The sequence below is a fragment of the Camelus ferus genome, chromosome 28 (genome assembly GCF_009834535.1).
Source record: "Camelus ferus isolate YT-003-E chromosome 28, BCGSAC_Cfer_1.0, whole genome shotgun sequence".
Lineage (NCBI taxonomy): Eukaryota > Metazoa > Chordata > Mammalia > Artiodactyla > Camelidae > Camelus > Camelus ferus.
This window is the reverse complement of record NC_045723.1, coordinates 479,477-497,811: the sequence shown is the minus strand read 5'-3', so window position 1 is coordinate 497,811 and position 18,335 is coordinate 479,477. Positions and strand designations below refer to the sequence as shown.

The following is an 18,335-nucleotide window of genomic DNA, read 5'->3' as shown; positions in this document are numbered from 1 at the left end:
GGGATGGGGAGCGCGGGGACGGGAGGATCCTCCTCCTGCGGGACCCGGAGTAGGGGTGGGCCGGACGCCGCAGGCGAGGCCGAGGGGGGCAGGGTGGGCGCGCCCCTCTGCCGGGGGTTCCCGGCCCGTCTCCCTTTGTCGCCAGGGGAGGAGGGCGTGCTCCCCCCCACCCCGCACCTGGCCCGGAGGCCTGGCTCCGCCTCGGCTATTGTCCGGGCCCCACCCCTGCTGAATATTCAGGCAGTGCCGCGCCCCGCGCCCCCCGGCCCGCCCCGCCCCCAGCCCGGCTCAGGGCGCGAGCGCGCTTCCGCCCGCTTTTCCTGCCGGAGGAGGAAAGGGGGAGCTGTTTGCTCTCCTCAGAATATATTTTCGGTGTCCCGTTTCTCCTCCTCCCGCGCCGCCGCCGCCCCCCGCCCCCCGCCTCGCTCCCGCCTCCTCGCCGCCGCCTCCCGGTCATCTTTGTCTGGCGGCCTCGCGCTCCGGGCTCCACTCTCGGCGCCGCCGCGGCCCCTGCTCCGGGCCGCTCGTCCAGGCGCGCGGCGGGGCGCGGGGCCGGGGCCTGAGGCGCGGCCGACGCCCGGGGGCCTGCCGGCCGCCCCGGCCATGGAGTGAGCGCCGCCCGCCGCCCGCTCTCGCTCCGCCCGCCCGCCGCCCCCGGCCTCGCCCGCCGGCCCGCGCCGCCCCAGCCGGGCCTCCGACTCCGAGGAGCACAGCGGAGCGCTCTCGACTGCGGCCCGTCGTGGGGCGGCAGAAAGGGAAGATGGCGAACGACTCCCCGGCGAAGAGTCTGGTGGACATCGACCTCTCCTCCCTGCGGGTGAGCGGCCGCCGCGGGGCGCGGGGGGCCGGGGCCGCGCCCTGGCGGGCCGGGCGCTCGGGCGCCGCCGCGGGCGGAGCGGCGGGCGCGGCGGCCCCTTTGTCTGGCGGCGTCGGCGTGTGCGGGGCCCGGGCGCGACCCTTGGCTGCCGCCCGGACCCCGAGCCCTGCGCGCCCCGGGCCCCCCGACCCCTATCACCGTCCCCCGGGCGCCGGCGACCGCGCCGGGCTAAACCCGCGGCTCTCGTCCCCGCCCTTTCCCTCCCGCTGCCCCGCTCCTTCGGTTCATTGTTGTGCCGCTTTGACCGCTCACCCCTCCCCTCCTTCTCCAGGACCCGGCTGGGATTTTCGAGCTGGTGGAAGTGGTGGGAAATGGCACCTACGGACAAGTCTATAAGGTCGGTGCGGGCGCCTCCTTTGTTTCCCGGGTACGGGTTGAAACTTCGGGTCCAGGGGCGCCGGGAGGGTGATGGATACACGCCGCTGCCCGGAGTTGGGCGAGGGGTCTCGCCTCGCCGTCCCTCTGATTTTAAGCAGAGTTTATATTCCGACTGGCCTTAGAAGACCTCACGCCCTGGCTCTCGGATGAGGAGATCAGCTCCACTCTCCGGCATGCACTTTTCTTTAATAAAATAGGAAAGTATTTTTTCTTTTTCATCCGATAACCTAGATTTTTCCGTCTTTCCCGAATCTGGCCTTCGGAGCTGGCGTGTTAATTAAAATTCATGATAGGCAGGCCTGGCCTGTGATTATCCTAACCCACTGCCTTGGCCTCCTGGAGAACTGTCTTCGAGTTTCCTCGTTTGAATGCTTGCCAGGCGCTCAGGGAGCGGAGTTTGCTGTTACCTGGGACTACTTTGTAACTAGCGTACAGTCTACGGATGGTTGCATATTTTGGGGAACCAGGGAGGGGTGTGCGCTTGGGCAGCAGGAGCAGAAAGAATTACAGTGTGAGGATTATATAGTCTGGATTCCAGGAATAACCTGTTTGACAGGTGTGTAATTGAAACAGAAAAGAGGCAGAGCCGAGCAGGGGAGAGGATGCCCAGATCTCACACCCACCCCAGGTCTTTCTCTTTTTTTTTTTTAAGCGAGCACCCCCCCCCCCCCCCAATGAAACGAACATATCTGGAGTCTCTGTCTCTGCTCTGAGTAGCTGACACCCAATGTGACTAGCAGGGCTGTTCCTTTTATCCAGGGCACATGCTGGAGACCATGCGAGCTGTGGGTGATGGAGGTGCAGACCTTGAACGTTTGAAACAGAATGTTAACATTCTCCCTGTCCTGATTTGTTTCTTATTACTGAACGCTTTCTAAAAGTTATCGCCACTGGGGGTATTTTGTAGCTGTCAGTGTTTTCTAGCTGAGTACAAGATTGGGATAGAAAAATCTCATGAAGCAGGGCTTTGTGGTTCGCTGTGAAGAATTGTCATTGTCTCATTAAAGATGGGGGGGAGGGTTGGAAGCTGACTGTAGACGTTTTGTTAGGCCAAATTAAGTGTGGATCCCATTGTCTCTCTTCTGCTTTGTGAATAAGGCTTATCTATCTCTAGAACGCCTCTGCCCAGCCCCAACTTCCCCTGGCCGGGGCTGTGTACCGGCCTGTGGCCTGAGCTTGAGTCAGTATTCTTCAGTGATTTCAAGTGAATTAGCATGTGTTTTGTTGGTTAACTGTTGGGGCTGGGGCCAGATTTTTGAATTTGAAAGGGAGCCCTGTTAACGCAGCCTGCTGGGCTCAACTGAATTTGGACGCCTTCGGAAAATTTTGGAAAAGATTGTGTTGCAACTCCCTGAGTGGTCTGCTGACTGCCTTAAAGACGTCCTCCCAAGCTCCGGTGTTTGTTTAAGCACCAGTTTTTTCTAACCCAGTTTTTCTGGCCAAATCTGAGTGGTGAGTGTACTCTTCCAAGTGAGTTAGCCAAAGCTTGTTTTTTGACCTGCTTATACAGTAGTTGGATTCTTTGTGTCTTCTTTGGTCAGCATGGATGCAAACGCCGATGAAGTCAACTTGAAGGCCCCCCCCCCCCCTTTTAAACCATAAGAGTAAAGGAAGAGTGAAACCTGAAAGTGTCTTTATTGGCTTAGGAGCTGGGAGTTCTTTATGGGAGCAGCTGGGACAGGTTCGCTGCCAAGTGTTTACCCTCTTTCCCTCTTTGGGTTGTGCTCTCTTCCCCCAGGCTTTTGCCGTAGATTAGCTGAGCACCACTTTTGAGAAGTATTGGGGATACTGGCAGTGACTTGGCTCTCACTACAAAGTCAGTACAGTCGAGGAGGAATTCTAAAATTGTGCAAACCTGAGGAATTAAGAAATCTGCAAAGGTGGCATACAGTCCTGAGCAAAATAGTGCTTGAGATTTTGCTGGCCCGCAGTTGTTTTATTGTTATGGGGAATTTGAAACACACAGGGAGGGAGGGTAGATAGCAGTTTCACAGTTCCCAGCACATGACTAATCTGGTTTTGTCTTCTTCCCCCTCCTCCACTATCTTAACATAAAGCCCAGATACCAGTTCACCCATAAATACTTCAGTATGTATCTTTTTCATTTTTTAGATAGTCACAATGCTATTCTCACACTAAAAAAATTAATTCCTTAACTATCAAATGTTCAGTGTTAAACATTTCCCTGATTATCTCATACATGTTGTTTTCTTACTATCAAGAGAAGTTTTTTCATATTTATGAACTGATACTGGGAAATTTAGTCTTCGAGATGATGGGAATAGCAGAAACAGTTAACGTTTCCATTTTCTTCTGCCTTTAAATGTGCAGTTTCTAGAATTGTTTATGTCACGCTTAGGAGTTTGTTTGGGATTTTTGTTGGCATGATTTGCATATGGTGGTTTTGGGATTAGATTATTAACACTGGCTTTGTTTACTGTTGCTGAACTATCCGCTGGTGTGAATAGCATGAGAGTTTGGAAAGTACTTGTGTCTGATTTGTTATTTATAAAGAAACTTTTTTAAAAACATAATTTCAGGTAAAACACCTGTAAGCTGAAAAACCTATAGTCCTAATTATTTTGTTGTTATAGTTTATGTTTTTTCCTATGAACTTTTTTAGTGATGGTGGTTGCTTATTTTTAGACAACTATATTTACATGAAATGAATGAGTAGAAAGAGGGAATTTTCTGAGTTTTGATAAGTTCTATGAAAATGGGGCTTTCTTGGGGGTAGTCTATAATTTTCTCTCTCTGACAAAAATGATAAATAGTCTGGGTATAGTTGAACATTTATGTAACTTTGTCTTTATAAAAGGAGTTGAAACACAAGCTATATTCTTTTTAGAGAAATCTATTTTTTGTTTTAGGTTTTTGAGGGATCAGAGGGAAGGCTACCCTAAATTAAAGTGTTAAAAAAATGGTGAACTTCTTTTCACAAGGTTTCATTCAGAATACTGTATTTTTATAAAAATGTCTCTGAAATGATCTGTGCATGTCAAGGAAATATAGTGAATTTTAATTATTTTCATCGAAGCAGGACAATGATAGCGTAAAAAAATCCAAACCAGGAATGACAAATCAAAGTTTGTTTCTGTGTTATTGGATTTTATTATTTTTAATATATAGTTGACCTTTTTTTTTTTTCCTTTTGGGATAGCTACTGTTATTTTGCATTTTGTGAGCATTCAGTGGCAGGTGTTCCAAAATGTCTTGGCCAGAGGCAGGAAAACCCTGCATCTGGAAAGGCACGGGTAGGGAGCGAGAGGGGGAGTGAGTTAGGGGGTTTAGAATCCAACAGGTGCGGTGCCTGGAGTCAGGGCTCACTTACAGGAAGGGTGGATGGAGCATCTTGACCCTGTCTGACCCTGTCCTTGGAGGAAGGGTAAGCTGGAGGCCTTGGAGGTTGAGGCCCGGGGACGGTAAGCAGAGCCAGCCTGAGAGGTCGCCACCCACTAGGCACTGTGCTAGTGCTGTCCTCCTCTTCTATTGGAGAAAGGGGGCGGTGTGGCCCAAGGGCAGAGGGTGACCTTTGGGAATGGCAGGAGGGCTGGGGAGTAGTGGGCATCTCGAGGAGGGCTTATTTGCTCAGGAGTTGAGGAGTGCCATCATTCTTCACTTTGAGGAGCCACAGAAAGCTTCGTAGGGATTGGGAGTCCCTGGGAGTAGGAGACTTACTTGGTCAGATGAGGTTTTGGGAAGGAGCAGGTCAGATGGCTGGCCTGGACAGTGGTGCAGAGAGAGGAGATGAAGGCCATGGCAGGGTAGTGGCAGTGGTGGTAGGGAGAGGAGTGATAAATTCTTGGGCTCTCCTCTTCGCAAAATTGATTTAATCTGCTGAGTTCACTCTCCTGCAGGTTTTGGTGTGGCCCTTTAAATGGATTCAGTGTGTACCTACTGGATTAGGAGAAACCTTGGGATTTGGAAGAGTGCTAAAATTACTTTCCATTGCTCTGCAGTGAAGTGCCCTGTAAATTGTGTAGCTTTTAAAAATCATCAGTGTAACGTTTTGGAACAAGCTCTTGTATGAGGAGGCTCTGTAAATGACACCTGGTAAGGGTAGCATCTCTTGTTCTTAACTGGAGATACAGACATCCACTGGGGCAACATGAATTTGGTAGAGCTAGATGTTTTCAATAGGAGGAGCGTTGGTCTGCCACTTAGTGGCATGTACAGACTTGTCCTGAGACTAGAGTTCCTTCCTGCCAGATGGATTCTGGGCTTGGGTTAAGGGAGAGGGGAAGCCGGCCCTGTTGAGTACACAGTGGTGGTGTGTGGCTCTCTTAAACAAATATCGACCTCAAACTTCCAAAAACTGTTTTGGAAATAAACTAAATGAGGAACATCAAAAGCTTTGCAGAAAAATCACCCACCAGATAAAACGCTGCTGAGGATGGCTTTTTAATTCCTTGTTGCTTGAAACTTTGTAGTGACAGTATTTATTTGCATGGCTCCAAACTTTTTGCCTTTTTTCTTATTAACCAATTTTGGATATAGGTGTATTTCTACATCTTGACATTATCCAGAAGTATTATTTGGGGGCACTTCTGGTATAGTATGTGTGTTCATAGATTTTTATGAACTGGCCTGGAAAAGCAAAGGTGATTTTTCAAAAAATACATCCTACTTTTGAAATAATAAATCCCAGAATAGATGTGCTAAACCAAGGAATAATCTAAGGAGTCTCATTCCCAGGGAACTAAAAATAATATAAACTAAATACATTTTAACCTAGAGATGAGTGTTTTGACACTTGAATTTCAAACGTGGTCTTTTGTTACGTTGCTTTCTTGGTAAATAAACACTTCCACTTGGTTGTGAACAGCTGCTTGAGCCAAGAGGATGCCTACCCTCAGAGCATCAGATGTTTTTCATCTCTCAGTTGCATTCGGTTTATAATGCTTGTGCTTCTTAGTATCAGTGCTTTCATTTTTCTGTATCCTAATAATTTAAAGAAATTGGCAGAGGGCAGTAGAATATAAATGATTGCCCAAGTCACTGCTTTCAGACTCAGGTGGTCCAGATACTGAAGCAGAACTGTTGCCCTGAGGGCAACACTGACATGTGACAACCTGGAATCTTCACTTCCCATTGTGAAAAGTAAAATGCACAGAAAGTGCAGACCACGTAGACGTTGACTGTATTGGAGTCAAAGACTTAATCCACAGTAAGCTCTCAAAATCAAGCACTGCCTGGTTAGGATTTGTGATAATTTTAAGGGTTGAAACAATTTCAGGTGACCACCTTACCTTTTAAAAATCAGTGTTTTAAAGACTTTGTTCCTCCTACAAGTAGCTAAATGTGTAGCTAGTGGATCACAGATCATCCTGTCAAGTATTTGTAAATGATTGCTTTGAATATTTACTATAGACAGATTTTTCATGAATTCAAGTTGGTTTTAATACTACTCTCAATTACCAGTTGTAAAATATTAAGATATACTTAATATTTAATTTGGAGCAATTTAATATTTAATTTGGAGCAATTATATGATTATCAGGGGCAGAGATGCCCAAGTACCTTTGGAAGATTTGGTGCACAGTTATTTTGCTCTTATAATATGATAACGCAAGAATTGACTCAGGATACATTTTTTGGATTTGTAGAGGGGTGGCCAGGAAGAGAATGGAGAAGACCTGGGTGATGTTATGTTACCAGTGACCAGCATGGCAGCCTTGTGGCCTCAGGTTTTTATGGTATTCTGTTATGAGGCTGGGTCAGTAATAAAAGTCTGCTGGCATTATTCAGAAGAGAAGTGATGTGTTGGCAGGCAATGACTCGGGAGGCACTTTTTTTCTGTAAGGATTTCAAAAGGAAGGGACGGAATGATAAGTTTTAGGACTTTGCAAGTTTTAAAAACCGGAATCTTAGAAACTGACATCTGTGTAGCATCATGAGGAATATAGAACTGATGTGGGGAGACAGGTGAGCTGTTCAGGGCTGGTTACTTGTCACTTCCAGAGGCAGGCAGTACGGCTACTCTCAAGGAGCCCAGGGAAGATGGGCTGGGTGCCAGGTGCCAGATGTATGACCTCAGCTCTACCACAGAGCTGCTTGTAGACACGGCGCATGCGCCAGCACGAGGCACTGGCTCTGACTTCATGGGGCTCTCAGCTTCCAGGGGCTTCTCTGTGCCGGAAACTGGACTACAGACACGTGACTAGAGAAGGGAGGTGAGAAAGTGAACATACAGTATGCCAGCCTCAAGCTTGTTATTAGCAGAATCAAAGGACATAATATCACCCTGTCAACTTGCTACGCCGTCCTTCTCAGTTTCTGAAGTTACCTTGTGGTACCCCAGTCAGCAGGACATGCCTGGAGGAGCACTGGGCTGGCAGGATGGATTGTGTGCAGGGCTCCCCGGGAGCCCTTGGGTCGATTACCTGCATTAGTGAGCTGGAGAATGGGGGAGCCCTGTCCACCCGGAGTGGGGAGCTGCTTCTTGCTTTCTGCTGAATTGGGCCTCCATCCCGGGAGCAGTGCTCGTATCTCAGATGTGGCCGAGTGTTGGAACTGTTCAGTTTCGATTATTGAAAAGGAAACCCCCCGCCACTTACATGTTATGACCTAAAAACTTTATTTTCATTCTATGACAAATAGGGCCTTAAAGCACTTACCCGGGTTAGGTAGGCTTATAATTACAATCGTGGGACAAACTGAAGTTCTCGTATCATAGCTGGGAGCCGTCCTGTTCCCAAGAGGCATCCGTTTTCAGTGCGGTTAGTTTCACCCTCTGAAACTTACTGCCGTGTTTCTGACTTAGATGCTTCTGTGGCTTTTTCTTGATTTATCAGTTTTATGCATTTACTGACTTCTTGCAGCAGCAGTTCCAGTTGTTGAACTACCAGTGTGGTCCTCTGTAGTTGAAGGATTAGTTTGCCCCCTCCCTTAAATGAGGATATCATAATTTGGGGTTAAAATGATAGTTGTTTATGTTACACCATTTATCTCTGAGCCAAGCAGTCTAATACGGTTACATTTTCTTTTGCAAAAACTCCTTCTTCCTCACATCGTCTTTTTCGTTGGCTTGGTTTTCTGTGTACCTGTCATTAGTTTACCCCTACAAATGCCCTAAAAGATGCATCGAATGCCTAGGAAAGTTACGCCCCTATCAGTGGTTTTTCTAAACACTGAAGCATGTCAGATGATTGATTGTTTCAGATAACCGATAGGTGCCACTTTTTTTCTCCCTGGAGGTACCGCACAGCTGGCCAGGTCGGCTTGTCCTGCCCTGGTGCGTAGCACTAGTCCTGGAACATCTGTTTCCTGGATGCCACAGTCTTTTTCCCCCTCTGGTTTACTGCCTTGCTTTCCTGAAGGACATCCTGCCACAGCTTTATAGGCAGGGTTGCCTGGGGTGTAAAGGTTTTAAGTCTTTGGATGGCCGAAAATGCTTTGATTTCTTCCTTCACGTGGGATTTTTATGTTAGCTGGTGGAGACTTTTCTAGGTTGGATATCCATTTTTTTCTTGGAATTTTGAAGACATTGCTCTTTTATTTGAGTGGGACCTATTTAAAACTTCTTTTGGAAAGCTTTTAGGATCTTCTCTTTATTCCTGTGTTCCCACGTTTTGTGAGCTGCCTTGTGTTGTCGCTCACTGTTCTAAGTGCTTGGTCATTTCTTTTATCAGGAGCTGCCCTTTTGTTCTGGGAAATTTTTTTTATCTTCCCCTCCAAATTCCCTGCTTTCTCTTTCCAAGAGTCCTATTAGTCACCTCTTTGATTTATTTTCTTATCATTTCCCCTATTGTTATGTTTTTTTTGTTTTGTTCTATTATTATGAGATGTCATTGACTTTCCACTTCAATACTTCTATTGAATTTTCAACTTTGTCATGTTTTTAATTTATAAGAGAAGCCCTCTTTCACATTTACCTTTTTTTAAAAACTACATCTGTTCTTTCATGGATGTCTTATCTCTCTGAGAATATTGAGTGTAGATATTCTTGTTTTATTGGTTTTCTTGTGCTCCTGCATCCCGTTTCCTGCAGATTTCATTTTTCATTTTTGTTTACTTGGGTCTTTATCTTTAATGCTGAAGATTTCCCTTAAATGCTTGGAGATGTGGGAGGGCTCATATTTAAGAGTGAGGCACTAGGAGTGACTTGGAGGCTGCTGACTGCTGACTCTTTAACATGGGAGCACTGGTGGGTGGGGAACCCCACTGCTGAGTGTCTGCAGGGCTTGTCTTTGGGGTTTCTCTAAGAAGAACCCGCCTCCTGATAGTACATCTGTTTGTGGGGGGTCCTGGGGATCAGAGTGGAGGAAGGAGGCTGGGGATCTACAGTCTAGTATCTTAGCCTTGCAGCCTGGGTCCCACCATCTTCTCTCATGTCCTCTTGTCTGGAACGTTTCTCCTTCGGTTTCTTCAGGGACTAAACCTCTGGTTTCTGGGGGGTGGAGTGATGTGCTGTGGTCACTAGACTGTGTGGGATGGGGCCAGGGACCTGGGGCGTTCAGTCACTGAGTGCCATCTCTGATTTTAGCCTATTACTTCACTTGGTATCACTTGATTCCAAATGGTGTTTTTCTCAGGGTTCTCTGGGGCACATTGCCTCACTTTTGTTGTCCTCCTCATTTGGCACTTAACAGTTTTTCCTCTTTCCTAAGTGAATTACTGCTCACTTTTTAGCTGTCAGAATCTGATAGAAGGATCTCTGCTATCATCGCCTCTTTCTCTCTTTATTCTTCTATTTACCTTATAATCATTCGTATGGGAACTAACCCCCGTGACTTGTGGGATCAGTCCACCAGACTAGGAGTTAGCCAGAAGTTATATCTTTGATTTCAAACCTCTGGTTTTGTTTGGGTCTTGGCTGCTTTTCATCCACAGCAGTAACAACAAAAACAGCAACGCCAGCAACCAAAACGAAAACAGGAGTCACGCAGCGCCTTAGTGCGCGGTCTCTGTGCTGATAACCTCATTTGGGGGATGCACGTCCAGGATGGGAGGATGAGGAGGGCAGGCAGGCAGGATGCAGAGCGGTGCGGTGGGTGTCTCACCAGGCCCGCTGCTGCTCCCCACAAGCCCCAAGAGACAGGCAGGTCTGTTCGGCAGGTTTAAAAATTATTTTAAAAATAGCTTTATTGACGTATGCTTTAACGTATCACGGAATTCACCTGTTTCTAGCTTGCATTTCAGTGATTTTAGTAAGTTTACTGAGCGGTGTAACCGTCACCACCAATTAGTGTTGGACACTTTGATCACCCCAGCACGATGCCTCCTACCCTTTTACAGCCCTTGTTCCAGCCCAGAGCCCCAGACGACCACTGATCTATTTTCCGTCTCTCTAAATTTGCCTTTTTTGAACATTTTATATAAATAAAATCACACAGTGTGTGGTCTCCGGTGTCTGGTTCCTTTCGCTGTGCATCATGTTTCTGAGGTTCGTCCACGCTCCGGAGTGTGCTAGCTTGTTCCTTTTTATTGTTGAATGGCGTCCCAGGCTGTGAATGTGCTGTGTTTTGTCTGCAGTTTGCCAGCTGATGGACGGTGCAGTTGCAGGTTTGGCTGTTGTGAGGAATGCATTCAGCAGGGGTTTGGGCCTGGCATCCCAGGCCCTTTCAGAAGAGCTTCCTGGTGGAACTGCACCTTGGAGCCTCACGTCGAGGAGGGGAGAGAGTGGGAATCTGTCCCCCTCTCTGTCAGTGGCACCATGCCCCCCTGGTTCTGAGGATGCGGCTGGCCTGCCTGCCTCCCTGAAACCTCTGCCTTCCCGACTCTCCTTATTAGTCATCACTGAGTTTAGGTCATCTCTTTACTCATGAAAACAGTTTCTTTCTTATCGCTGTAAAGACAAACTGTTCACTTATCAGTGAGGTCACTGATGTTGAGAACTAGACCAAACTGGTTTTTCCTTCTTACATTTTGTTGGGGGATTCCATTGGAAATAGCCAGCCATTTGCCATGTGATGGCTAAAGACTAGAGTTTTCCTTAATCTGAGGCAGAAGCTGTTGACTCACCAGGGTTAAAAAAAAAATAAAACAAAAATCTGTTATCTTTGGTCAGAAGGCTGTACAGCAAGTTAAATAAATGGTTTGTTGTGTTATATGGGGGAATACAGTTACTCATTTGATTTGCTTCAAATGTACATTTAGAGTAATTTTTTCATCTTTCGTCCTAAAGTATTTTTATATCCTTTATTAAGGGCTTCACTGTATTCAGATCAAATTAATTAAACACTAATATATAGACTTTGAAATTTCTTGTTCTTACAACCTTCATTCTTACCTGCTTACGATAATGACAGAGTACTGTTGACAACCAGAGCCCTCCCCGCTTCAGTTTTTCTGAGACCCTCTGTGTGTCGTTGCTGTGTAGTCTTAGGGCTCTTCCATTCGGAGACCTCAAGTCCAAGCCCGAGCACTGCCTGAGTCAAGGTTGTGCCTCCAGGGATTGTACGAGTTACTGGGGCTCCCAGGTCGGGCCCCGAGTGTGGCCTGGGGTTGAGGATGTGTGTTCTGGATGCACGACTCACTGGGTGTAATTCACGCCGCTCGAGTGCGCCTGCCGTTCTCGGGCCTTTCCTGCTTGAGCTTGGGTGTCTGTTCTCTCTCCGTATGTCCGCGCGCTCCTCGTCCGTTCTTGCTGCTTCTTCCCTTAGTTCCCAGAAGAAACCTGTGGATGTTCAGCTCTTTACTGCTTAGTGAGTTGAGGGCTTAGTATCTGTTGCGTTTCGCTGTTTGTGAGATGTTTTGAGTCTGCTCTGCTCAGCAGGATTCCTTTCAGTCCTCTGTTACCCCAGTACTCACTGCACATGTGGCGTGTGCCGGGCACCTGGCGGTGAACGGAGGTGGGGTCTGCACGTGCCCCCTTGGACCCCACAGTGGGCAGTTTCAGGAGGGGGATACTGCAGATGGGAAGCGCAGGGCCTGTGGGAGCACACGGTTAAGCTGGATCTGAGAAAGTAGATGGGGTCGGGGGTACACACCTTAAATCCAGTGTCTCCGGGTGTGGCAGAGCTCGGCGAGGAGCAGTGAACCATCGGCTTGTAGTTAAAACTAGCCATCGTCTTGGCTAATAGAGCTTTGCATAGAGACAGGAGGGTGTGGTCCGTGGATGATGGTAATTGCCAGCGCCTTCCAGTTTGCCTTGAGTTTATGTCTCCTGGGAGCCCCCTTGCAGCCTACATCTGGGGCTGTTCTGAATCTCCTGCATCAGTTAGCAGTTATCAGCTCTCACCCCAGCATTGCCGCAGAGAGGTGGGGTGGGAGGGTGCTCTTGTCAGACCTCAGGGTTTCCTGTGAGCCACTTTTGGTGCTTTTAGTTGTGGCTGGAGGGCCCTGGGTGTACACTGCACACGAGGCAGGGGATGGCCCGCTGCAGGTCCTCCCACCTTAGGGCCGGAAGCGGCCTCTGTAAAGTGGGAACGCTGCTGCGCAGATAGCTTTGTGATAGTCAGATAGTTCTCAGTAAGTTTCTGGAGTTCAGGTCATACAAGGAAATGATTTAAAAGATGAAATTTTACATTTCTGTTCGGGTACTATGTATTTGCTTTTTGATAATACAGACAAAAGATAATTTTCTTTCCTGAGTTTTCTGAGTGAAATGGTCTTGTGGACTTTTTTGAAAAAATTTAATATTGAGTATGTTTCTAATCTTTCTCTAATCACACTGGGAAAAAGGCCTTTTTAATTACTAATGCTAGACATCAGAATGTGAATTTTTTTTGTTTTATTTTGTTTAAACAAGGCTTCTGCCAGTCATCAACCCTAAGATTGAATTAGACATTTCATTAATTTGCTACTGATGAAATTAGCTGAAAATATGTATTCTCCTTTTTACTTATTATATGAAAAAAGTGATTTAAAATGCTAAATTTTATATAAGGTGTTGATTTTTTTCTTCTTGGCCTTTGTTCTCTTTTATTTCTTTCTGGCTCTTTCTCAAGCATCTTTTCATGTGCTTGTTGGTCATTTGAATATCTTTGGAGAAATGGTATTCAGATGCTTTGTGCATTTTTAAATTGTGGTTTTTTTTTTTTAAGTTTTTAAGTTGTAGGAGTTACCTGTTGTCTAGATACAAGTCCTTTGTCAGATACATGACTTGCAAAATTTCCCTCCCATTCTTTGGGTTGACTTTTCACTTTCTTGGTGGTATACTTTGAAGCACAGAAGTTTTAATTTTGATAAAGTTCAATTTATCTATTTCTTTCTTGTGTGTGTGCTTTTGGCGTCATGATCTAAGAAACTCCTAAGCCAAGATTGTATTTACTCTTGTGTTTTTCTTTTAAATTTTATAGTTTTAGCTCTTATGTTTAGTTCTTTGATCCACTTTGAATTAAGTGGGTGTGCAGCTCCTTTCTCTGCTTGGGGACGTCCTGGATGCCCAGCACTCTTCGTTGCAAGTGTGTTCTTTCCCATTCAGTTGTTTTGGTCTGTTTGTCAACCAGTTGACCTCAAATGTGAGGTTTTCTGAACTCTTTTTTTTTTTTTTTAAATTTCTGGACTCTCAATTCTGTTCCATTGATCTCTATATTTATCTATGCCAGTACCACTCTGATTTGATTTCTGTAGCTTTGTGGAAAGTTTTGAAAGTGGGAAGAGTGAATTCTCCAAATTTGCTCCTCAAAAAAACCTACTGATTTTGCTAATCTTTTTACTAATGACTGACCCTAGCACATACTTTCAAGAAGCTTTTTGGTAGTTGACAGAAGTTTTGTGAGTTGGGACTTGCTCCTCTCGTGGTGAGAGGATTGTTGTTTTGCAGACTAATGTCCTTTCATACATGTGTCCGTGTCACAAAGACAGTAGACTCCCCCCGCCCCCATGTATTTGTGAGAGAGTTATCTAGAGGTATTCTCGAGGCTTCTTCCTCCTGCAGATGAATTAAGAAATAATTGGATAATGTCACTGATTTTTTCAGAATCTTAGTGACCCGATACAGTAAGCACCCTGTAGCACAGAAGAGGGAAAAATAAGAGATGTGAAGAATTGGACGCAAGCCAACATACCCAGATGTGAAATAAGTCTACCCAGATTACTTTATCATTTCTTATGAAAGTTTCACATACCTAGTGAAAAGTCTGCTCCAGAATATGTACAAACTGCATACCTAGATAACATACCTATCAGGATCAGAAAAGTATAGAGAAATGTGTTTCTTCTTAAAGACTCTGGCCCTGAACCACTAAGAAATAGTTTACCTTGAACTTCAAGGGTTGATTAATCAAATATTTCTGTGAAACCAAAATCTTTGTTATGCTTAAAATATTTCATCTCAGAGGAAAAAATGTGCTTTGCTAACCCAGTATTCCAGTTTGACAGAGATAAGTGAGAAAATTCCTGACTCCCGTCTGACCTCACCAGAAGTAACAAACACCCAGGGAGATTTCCACTGCAGTTGCCATCCTGACACTCAGCCGGCCTTGTGACAGCGCTTCCCTCATGCCATACGGATAACTCTTAAATCCAACCTCATATGTTGCTTTTAGAAACAATAGTGACTTAAAGACACTTTGGAAATCTGATGGTGCTACATAAACGCTACATAATCATTTTGTCAGGTTTAGTTTAACACTTATATGCTCAAAACATAGTTTTTATTTAACTTTTTAAAACTTTATCAATATTAGCAAAAGAGGAACCACTCAGAACACAGATTTCACCCAGGCAACCTGTTCAGACCACGTTATAGGGAAGGAAGATTTTTTCCAAAATGCGTTTCCTCTACTTGTGAAGAAACTTCGTTGAGAAATGAACTTTAACTCTGAGAAAATTACACCATCTCTGTACACCATATTTGTACTTAAGGGACATAATTGTCTTATGTTTTGAAGTAACTTCTTTGAAGGAAGCATCAGTTAAGCCCCTCTCCCCCTAAAAGAGTATGAGAAATACATTGTGCAACTATCTTCTGTAGCTAATTGCAAGAACCAGCTGTGGGGGAACTAGCCTTCCTTTTCTTGAAGTTCATTGGTGATACCCACCAACCCTGAGTAAGAAGGGACACGAAGACCCCTTTTAAAATTATTGGGCCATTCTGAGAATTATTTCCACTTACGCTCGTTGAATGTTAGGGCTGGGAGGAGGCTTGAAGATTATCTAGTTCAAGCTTTGGTGAAACAACAGCAGATCTAAGATTTGTTCTAAATAGGCTGCAGACGTCTTCCAAAAGTCCCAGGGCTCAGTCACAGAGATGGGGCTAGAGCTCCTCCTAGTTAAATGTCGATTTAAAAAATTACTTGCCACCCAGTACTTCTTTTATGAATCCGTCAGTAATTTTTTTCACTTTTCAGAGAATGTGGTAGAAACACGAAGCCGCCAGAACAAATGTAAGGGAGCTGCATACCTGTCCTAGTTTGCTTGAGGTGCAAGGTGCCACCGGCTGGGGGGTGTACACAACGTTTTCTCATGGTTCTGGCGGCTGAAAGTCCAAGGTTATGGTGTTGGTAGCTTTGGTTTCTGCTGTCTTGCTCTGCCCTCACATGGACTTTCCTCTGTGCGGGGGCATCCCTGGTGCCCTTTTGTGTCCAGATTTCCTTATAGGGACACCAGTCAGCTCTATGGCCTCATTTTAACCTGCTCACCTCTTTAAAGGTCTTGTGTCCGAGCACAGTCATGTTCTGAGATGTGGGGGGTTACGGATTCGACATGCACGTTTGGTAGGGGGAACGACACAGGTCAGTATATAACAATGTCATGAAGTGTGCTCACAGTAAAGGCACAGAAACTTTGTGCTCTGAAGTACGAATGCTTTAGTAAGTAATAAATTAAGGTTTTCATTTTTTTTTTTAAACTAAGAAACACATGTGGCTTTCTGTTCAGATACATAGCATATTTATCCAGTCCCAAATTACTGCAGACTCTCTTCTAGATCGTGGAGATACAGAATTGGCAAAAAAGACACAGCCTGTGCTTTCATGGAGTTTAAGAAGACAGAAAATTAATGTATCAGGCGGTGAAGAATGCCTCTTTCAGTTGACCTTTACTGGGTAACAAGTCACCCCCGAAACTTAATGGCCTAAAAAAGCCATCATTTTATGTGCTCTTGATCCTCAGGGTCAGCACCCTGGGCCGGGCCAGGCCCTGTTCCCTGTTGGGTGGGTCTTCACCAGCCCCTCTGGGCTCCTCGGGCAGCTGTGGTCAGCTCGCCGGGCTGTGGAGTGTGAGACCAGGGCTGGCGGACTTAAGTACATTCCCGTTTTCTCTGTCATATGTCAGTTCTCTCGTTCTCTTCCTTTTGTTGTTCTTCGAGGAACATTCAGAAGGTTTTGGATATTGTGGAAGACTCCATTTTTCGGCACTGAGGTGGAGATACAATGCTGACTTTCTTAATTATCTTCATTTTACAAAAAAGTGTAATCAGCCTTTAATTACAGTGTTACCACATGTCCTGTTTTACAGCAGGGAGTTAGCGTTTTTCATCCCTGTATTGGGATGGGTTGATAATAGTAAAAGGGTGATAAGCTGTTTGTTGCTTTGGTTTTAGGCGGTCCAACGCCTCGATTCTTGTCGGGGACACCAGACCTGCTTGTCTTAGCTCAGCAGGAAATGAGAGACGGGCCTGGAGGGGAAGTCTTGCAGCCTCGGCTTTTAGTTTGCCGGCTTCTCGTTGGCTGTTCAGGAGAGTAAGTGAAGTTTACTTCCTTCCCCAAAATGCTAATATGAAGGGGAAATGAGATCTCTCTGCAGGTGAACTAACCAGACTGAATCTGAGTTCCAGTTCTTAGGAAGAATAAAACTGTGGTGGGGTTTGAGGCTTAAGTCTTGAGGTTAAGGCTCTCTTACGATTGTGCTTGATTTCTTTATGTGTAGGGAAAAGACAAACTCTTGGCTTGCATTAATCAGTTATTGTAAAAACTCATAGCCTTCTCCGATAAGAGGGAAAAGTTGGCCTGGGCTCCGTTACTGGGTGAACTGATTTTTCATTTCATTTCAGTGGGACCAGCACGTGGGGAATGTCTGTAGTCTTGTAGAGTTGAGAGCATTCTGCAGATTGTGATTTTGGTGGGTTTAGAAAAGAGTCAGGATGTGTTAAGCTCAGTGAGGACTCATTAGCCTTTGATACAGTAAAGTGATTGTGTAAATTAATGGAAATGGACGGTGTGCACTCCCACTCATTGGGGCTGGGATGGGGCCTGGGAGGCTTCCAGGTGATGCTGCGGCAGTTTCACACTTTGAATACTAAGGACTGAGTAAGGACAGGAGGAAGGGGTGGGGGTTAGCAGCTGGTCAGACGTTTCGTTGGAACACAGCTGTTACGGCGGCTTAGCTGGGCTAGGATTATGTCTGATCTGAGTGGTGTCAGGTGTCTCGTGTCGATGATTTTGTGAGCGGACTGTAACTTGCAGTTGGGATCCCAGTCTCTGAGCATCACGGGAGGTGTGTGTAGGGAAGGCTGCTAGAGATTATGTAGCCCCAGAGGTTACAGATGTGTAGTGAGGGACCTTGTGGTCTGGTACGAGGGTCACAGAGATCTGGGGTCTCCCGTACCCTCACCCTCGGGTGCTTTCTCTCTGTCAGAGTTGAAGGCAGTGCAGTGAGGTGCCAGCCCGCTCACCCTGTTTGGTGATCTGGTGACATGATAGGAAACTGATTATGATTGTCATGTTCCATTTCAGTTTGTGGTGCGTTTTGTGGCACAAAAGTAAGTGTTTCAGAGAGTGAAGGAATGAAGGAGAGAGCCAGGTTTCTGGGTGAGATAGTCATGGAGTGGCCCAGGGGCTGTGGACGGTATCTGAGCCAGGCAGCAAGTTTCCAGTGAAAATAGCTGCTGTGGTGTCCTGGGGCAGGCTGCAGAGCCCACGTGCCAGCCCATCGGGCAGCTGTGTTTTGAGTTGGGCAGGGGCAGGGGGCAGAGGTGTAAATATAATCAAATGGAGAACTCAGGGAAGACTTTTAGATGTGCTTTTTGGTTCTTCAGTGCATGCCCCTTGCAAATTGGGAAAGTGTCATTGCTGGGACAGGAAATTCTGAAGCCTGGCTGTGAGCATAGGGAAGTTCTAACAGGAGATCTGATGGGTGGAAGGGAGGCAGAGCCTGATGATTTCAAGTGCTGTGGAGAGACACAAAGGAAAAATTGGTCTGGGCGGAGGGATGTGTGGCACAGTCGTCGTTAAGTGTGTCTTTTGTGGGTCTC

The 18,335-nt window shown here is 46.2% G+C and overlaps 1 protein-coding gene across 12 annotated transcripts in view; it reads left to right on the top strand.

The window, feature by feature from the left end:
- The first annotated feature begins 477 nt into the window (after positions 1-477).
- MAP4K4 (mitogen-activated protein kinase kinase kinase kinase 4) overlaps positions 478-18,335 on the top strand; it is a 143,719-nt gene continuing 125,861 nt past the window's right edge. For 10 of the 12 annotated variants that reach the window (XM_032469683.1, XM_032469678.1, XM_032469675.1 and 7 more), the window contains exons 1-2: positions 614-817; positions 1,149-1,214. In XM_032469683.1, the coding sequence (XP_032325574.1) occupies positions 761-817; positions 1,149-1,214 (123 nt within the window). In that variant the 5' untranslated portion in view covers positions 614-760. Of the gene's footprint in view, positions 818-1,148; positions 1,215-16,679; positions 16,825-18,335 lie in introns of those variants that run through there. The other 2 variants (XM_032469668.1, XM_032469676.1) reach the window with 2 other exon arrangements.